The sequence below is a fragment of the Meles meles genome, chromosome 6 (genome assembly GCF_922984935.1).
Source record: "Meles meles chromosome 6, mMelMel3.1 paternal haplotype, whole genome shotgun sequence".
NCBI lineage: Eukaryota > Metazoa > Chordata > Mammalia > Carnivora > Mustelidae > Meles > Meles meles.
Genome location: NC_060071.1, coordinates 152,343,333 through 152,350,605, shown reverse-complemented (window position 1 = coordinate 152,350,605; position 7,273 = coordinate 152,343,333). Strand labels below are relative to the sequence as shown.

At 40.7% G+C, this 7,273-nt stretch overlaps 1 gene segment (V, D, J or C); it reads left to right on the top strand.

Annotated features, from left to right (window-relative positions):
• Positions 1–3,097: 3,097 nt before the first annotated feature.
• LOC123943702 lies at positions 3,098–6,676 on the top strand. The segment is given in 4 exon segments: positions 3,098–3,215; positions 3,319–3,626; positions 6,481–6,556; positions 6,672–6,676. Coding segments are annotated over 4 exon segments (435 nt in total).
• Positions 6,677–7,273: the final 597 nt, after the last annotated feature.

Sequence of the window (7,273 nt, the reverse complement as noted above, 5' to 3'; positions counted from 1 at the left end):
AGGAGCACTGGTGGCTCAGGGATGGAGACCTGATTTCTCCGCCGCACTCTCTCTGGCTCAGCACCAGGGGAGACTGTCCTGGGTCCCGAGACTTAGGTCCCTGACCCTAACAGCCCAGGTTCCCACTATTTCACCCCTCAATTCTTTGCTCTTTGTTTTTTGAGTGCTTTCAACCAGACTCCAAGTTAATGCTGGTCCCCAGACACAGGGCACTCTCGTATTGGGGTATTACTTTCCAATTGGTCACCTCTGGTGGCTCCCTCCCCCTTTTGTTTATCTTCCGATATCAGTCCAATGCTCCCAGTTGGCTTTACCTGCCACTGGCGTCTTCTGCTCCTGTAGAGATCCAGACGTGTATAATTCTGATCTCAGGCTGATTTCACGGGTGGTCGGTGTTCTTTGGTAGGTAATCAGCTCACTTTAGGGTACAGGTTGAAATGGTGCCTCCTCCTACTTCCCCGCCATCTTGCCTCCCCAATTTAGTTACTTCTAACACACAGCCCGAAATATGCGCAGGACCAAGTCGATCTCCCTTTTTTTTTTTTTTCCACCCGGGAGATTATATTCTCTATTCCACACCCAGTATTTTTGTTTGGTTGTTTCTGACCTCTTCATACTTGTCCACTGTGTATTTTGTTTGAGTTTGGGTTGCTATTTGTGCTTTTGTTCACTCATTCATCCATCCTTCTCTGGGCAAAATGACTAGAGAGAAGAATTCAAAGCAGAAGAGATCCAGAGGTAAGACTCTCTGCCACAGATATAATCTATAAAATAAAACTCAAAATTTTTAAATAAATAAATAAATAAAAATACAATAAAATTGGACAGCCACATAAAGAGGAATGAAACTGGACAATTTCCTTGCACCACACACAAAAATAGACTCAAAGTGTATAAAAGACCTCAATGTGAGACAGATATCCATCAAAATCCTTGAGAAGAACACAGGAAGAAACCCCTTCAACCTCAGCCACAGCTATGTCATCCTAGAAACATTAGCAAATTCAAGGGAAACAAGGGCAATACTGAGCTATTGGAACTTCATCAAGATCAAACTTTATGGACAGCAAAGGTAGAAGTCAACAAAACCAAAAGACAACTGAAAGAATGGTAGAAGATATTCACAAATAACATATCAGATAAAGGGCTAGTATTCAAAATCTATAAAGAAGTTATAAAACTCAACACCCAAAGAATAAATAATCCAATCAAGAAATGGGTAGGAGTCATGAACGGACATTTCTGCAAAGAAGACATCCAGGTGGCCAACAGTCACATGAAAATGTCCTCCACATCACTCGGCATCAGGGAAATACAAATCAAAACCACAATGAGATACCACCTCACACTAGTCAGAATGGCTAAAATTAACAAGTCAGGAAATGATAGATGCTGGTGAGGATGCAGAGAAAGGGGAACCCTCCTACACTGTCAATGGGAATGCAAGCTGGTGCAACAACTCTGGAAAACAGCATGGAAGTTCCTCAAAAAGTTGGACAAAGAGCTACCTTAGGAAGCATAAATTGCTCTACTACCCTCTAGTGCACCAATAACACTAGTGGGTATTTACCCTAAGGATACAAATACAGTGATCTGAAGCACCATGTGCACCCAAATATTTATAGCAGCAATGTCCACAATAGCCAAACTATGGGAAGAACATAGATGTCCACCAACAAATGAATGGATAAAGAAGATGTTGATATATATACACAATGGAATACCAAGCAGCCATCAGAAGAAATGAAATCTTGCCAATTCCAATGATGTGGATGGAAGTGAAAGATATTATGCTGAGTGAAAGCAGTCAATCAGAGAAAGACAATTATCATATGATCTCCCTGATATGAGGAATTTGAAAGGCAGAACAGGGGATGGTTGGGGGTAGGGAGGGAAAAAATGAAACAAGATGGGATGAGGAGGGAGACAATCCATAAAGGACTCTTAATCACACAAAACAAACTGAGGGTTGCTGGGGGGCATTGGAGTAGGGATAGGGTGGTTGGGTTATGGACATTGGAGAGGGTATGTACTATGGTGACTGCTGTGAAATGTGTAAGCCTGATGATTCTGTCCTGTACCCCTGGGGCAAATTATAAATGTTAATTAACATAATTTAACAAATTAAAAAATACAGTAAAATAAAATTATGCTATGTTCATTCCTTGGGTAACTGCCAAACATTAACATAAATGATTCTTGCTATAGACAGCAGCATGGTTGAATTTTTAAGAATTTGTGCAGAGCAAAAGAAAAAAAAAAGTCCTACAAACAAAATTACATACAATATAAATTCTTCAAAACTAAAATTATTCTAAGTAACATGAGAAAAGCCAATAGTTGTGTGGGTACATAGTGAAGGGAAGTGGAAAGAGAAATTCCAGAGAAAATAAAGGAAGTTTTATAGAGAATTGATTTGTTCACTCTGGATACTGTTGATAATGACACCCATGTTTATCCTATCACACACTCTGCCTATATGCTCTTCATTCCATTTAAGCACACTCACCAATATTCTTACAAATAATCCCAGAGATGACTTGGGAGGAAAGCATAGACATTGAAATGTTAGAAATACACTTGCACAAACCCTGATGCTCTCTATATTTCACGGCAAGATAAAGGAGGTAAAGTGATCCCATCCCCATTACAGGAGGGGTTACACATTCCTCACCAGCATGCTCACTCTGTCCTCCAGGAGGTCAGGAGACAGTGTGTCCTGTGGGGATGAGCACAGGTCCACATACTGGGGCTCACTCTCACCTTGTGGGTGCTCTTGAACACTTCACAAAACCTTCTAAATTTCTGGTTGTAGATTTATATTACATTATGGCTAACATGAAATCGATCCCACAACGGTTATGTGAATATGTAAAAAGAAAGCACATATCCAACTATATACTCTGGGAAGTTATATAATGAAAACCATATTCTATTCTTAAGTGTTCAATGCCCACAAAACAAAGGCAGTCATATCTCTTCTGGCCATTGCCCTCTATGGTCACATAGATTCCAAGCTGAACATATATTCAGAGAACATGCAAATAGAGCCCTCCATCTGCTGGTTAAAAACAGCACAAAACTGACTCTGCAGCTGGGAGAGGAGCCCCAGCACCAGGATTCCCAGGTGTTCCAATCAGTACTCAGGACAGGACACAGACAACTCACAATGGAGTTTGTGCTTGGCTGGGTTTTCCTTGTTGCTCTTTTAAAAGGTAATTCATGGTGAACAGGAGACGTTGAGGACGTGACTGGTTATGAGTGAAAGAAACCGTGGATGTGTGACCATTTCCTGACCAGGATGTCTTGTGTCTTCAGGTGTCCAGGGTGAGGTGCAGCTGGTGGAGTCTGGGGGAGACCTGGTGAAGCCTGGAGGGTCCCTGAGACTCTCCTGTGCGGCCTCTGGATTAACCTTCAGTAGCTATGCCATGAGCTGGGTCCGCCAGGCTGCAGGGAAGGGGCTGCAGTGGGTCGCATATATTAGCAGTGGTGGAAGCACATACTACGCAGACTCTGTGAAGGGCCGATTCACCATCTCCAGAGACAACGGCAAGAACACGCTGTATCTGCAGATGAACAGCCTGAGAGGCGAGGACACGGCCGTATATTACTGTGTGAAGGACACAGTGAAGGGACATCAGTGTGAGCCCAGACACAAACCTCACTGTAGGAGGGATCTGGACCACCAGGGAGTGCACACCACTCACCAATTCTGTCTTTAAGCCCCAGGAGCAGATGCAGATGAAGGTCATGGGCAGGTTTCCCATCAGGATCTAGCGATTCCTCTCCAGAGAATACTTTCCCTCAGGGACCTTCTCTACACACATGATTCTGTGCTTACCTCTTCACTCTCTGACTTTGAAAATTTGCTCTAATGGGAAAACAATTATACTAAAATGCACAAAATACAGAGCCACTCACGTTGTTTATTGCTGTCCCTAAATACCAAAGAAACACAAATATCCTGGTGCTCATCAAGTGAGCCTTTACAGGACTCCCAGTTGCTCTCACTGTGCATCACAGGTCCACCCTGCTCAAAGTGCAAACTCGCTACAAGCAGCATAATGTGCACGCTGGACATGAGGCCACAGAGTCATCAAGAATTCAAAGCAAAAAAGAAAGGGTCTTGGTTGGGGCATCACTGTCTTAAACAATGCTCACAGCATCAATGTTAGTGACAACATGGGAAAGCAGTGGAACCCCCTCCAAGTGTGATGTGTAGTCTGGACTTTACAAACACACATGAATAAACACACACACACACACACACACACACACACACACATGAATATGAAACCTATTTCACTTTGCACTAATTTCTTTGAAGCAAAAGTTGTCTTAAGACTAAAATACACATCATACATGAATACCCAAGACGCAAGAAAAATCTGAAAGAAACACTGTAATGTTACACCTGAAGGAGCTAGAGAAGTTACGATGACTAAAGCCTAAATACAGGAGAAGGAAGGAAATCATAAAGATGAGAGCAGTAATAAATGATATAAAAACAAAACAAAACAAAAAACAAACCCAGAACAGAACAAAAAAGCAAGGTCTATTTTTCGGGGGAAAAAAAAGCAATAAAATTGAGAATCCTCTGCCTAGTTTTAACAAAAGGAAAAGAGAAAACCAGAAATAAATGTTATCAGAAATCAATATGTTTCTCTTTGGGACAAACAGGGTTTTGAAAGGGTAGGAGGGGCAGGATGGGGAACTCGGTGATGGGCAATAAGGACACATGATTGGTGAGCACTGGGTGTTACACGCAAATACTGAATTGTTGAACAGAATATTAAAAACTAGTGATGTACTGTGTTGTGGCTAACTGAATATAAGTTTATTTATTTATTTATTTATTTTACAATTTATCATTTTACATATTTTTTTAATTTCTTTTTAGATGGATTGACCTGGAGGATTTCCTGAGGTGGTGGGGGAGTCCGGGCCACCACATTGCGGCTCTGGGCTGGAGATTCCCTCAGGGCCATGTTTGCTCTGACCCTCTGAGGAGAAGCAGAAACCCATCAGGGAAAAAGAACCAGACACAGGGGTGGCTCACATTAAGCCAACAACCTTGACAAAGGTGGGGCAACTCCACCTGGGCAAAGATGCCTGAGAAGCCAAGCAGCAGGCCCCTCCCCCAAAAGACAGACTAGAAGAACAGGTGAAGGATACAGTTATTTCCCACAGGAACGTGAAACTCCAGCACCAGGGGAAAATTACATACGGAGCTTCAAGTGCTCCTTACGACTTGCTTATATTCTGCATAAAATTTTATATTTCTTTTCTCTTTATAGAATACACGTCTTTCTAGAATTCACGTCTCTTTATATTCTTTTCTCTTTTCCTTGCTTTTTCTCTTTTACCCTGTTCCCATTTCAAGCAGTCTTATTTCCTAACTTTAGTTTCTAAATTTCAAATCTTCATTTTGTAGATTTATGCCCCACATAATCCCATTTTTCCCTCTATTCAATTTATATATAAAATAAGTTCTGATTTCCTTAACTTTTTCAAATATAGTGTCTTCTAGCATATACCAAAAATCTATCAGGAACAGGGAGATCGAGGCAAGCTGGCGGAGGTGTAGGAGAACCAGTTTAAGCAGGTCCCTTGAATTTAGCTGTGTATCTATAAAACTATTTTGAACATCCATGAATCAACCTGAGATGTAAGGCTATATATGTGGACTCTACAAAAATTGGCTGTGTTTGACAAGATGTCTATTATACCAGCTCATTTTTCATAGGCCATTTTTAACTTGTATTTTTGAAAACCTGTATTTTTAAGAGGTATATGCTTTATTTTAACAAGTTGTTCAATCTACTCAGTTTTACTTTCTTATATATCCATCTTTTAATTTTCTAGTGATTTTGATATTTAGTGTCCTCTAACATACAGATCAAAATTCACCCAGGAACAACTGAAGCACTCTATTTTGTCCAAAATGAAAGTTACACACACTCTTTACACGCCCTCTTTTTTATTTTCTACTCTGTATATATTTTATATATTTTTAATTTTTTTCAATGTTTTTAATTTTAATTCTTTTCAGTGTTCCAAGATTCATTATTTATGCACCACACCAAGTGATCCATGCAATACATGCCCTCCTTAATACCGACCACCAGCTCAACTAACTTCCCAGCCCCCTCCCTTTGAAAACCCTCAGTTTCTTTCTCAGACTCCACAGTCTCTCATGGTTCATCTCCCCCTCCGATTTTCCCCAACTCCCTTCTACTCTCCAGTTCCCCACGTCCTCCATGTTATTCCTTATGCTCCACAAATAAGCAAAACCATATGATAATTGACTCTCTCTGCTGGACTTATTTCACTCAGCGTAATCTTTACCAGTCCCCACCATGATGGCACAAAAGTTGGGTATTCATCCTTTCTGATGGAGGCATAATACTCCATAGTGTGTATGGACCACATCTTCATTATCCATTGGTCCATTGAAGGGAATCCTGGCTCCTTCCATAGATTGGTGACTGTGGTCATTGCTGCTATGAACATTGGGTACAGATTGCCCTTCATTCATTACATCAGTATCCTTGGGGTAAATACCCAATAGAGCAATTGCAGAGTCAGAGAATAGCTCCATTTTTAATATCGTAAGGAATTTCCACACTCTATTCTAAAGTGTTTGCGCCAACTTGCATTCTCGCCAACAGAGTAAGAGGGTTCCCCTTTCTCCACATCCTCTAGAATACACGTTGTCTACTCTCTTGTGAATTTTAGTCATTCTAACTGGTGTTAAGTGGTATCTCAATGTGGTTTTGATTTGAATCTCCCTGGTGGCTAGTGATGATGAACATTTTTTCATGTGTCTGATACCCATTTGTATGTCTTCATTGGAGAAGTGTCTGGTCATGTCTTCTGCCCATTTCTGACAGGATTATCTGTTTTGTGTCAGTTGAGTTTGAGGAATTCTCTATAGATCTTGGATATTAGCACTTTGTCTGTAATTTCATTTATGAATGTCTTCTCTGATCTCATGGGTTGACTCTTTGTTTTGTTGACTGTTTCCTTTGCTGAGTGGAAGCTTTTGATCTTCATGAAGCCCCAAAATTCATTTTTGCTTTTGTTAACTTTGATGTTGGAGAAATATCTTGAAAGAATTTGCTGTGGATGATATCAAAGAGGTTATTGCCTATGTACTCCCAAATGATTCTGATGGATTCCTGCCTCTTGTTGAGTTCTTTTATACATTTGAAGTTTATCTTTGTGTATGGTGTAAGAGAATGGGAGAGTTTCATTATTCTACAAATAGCTG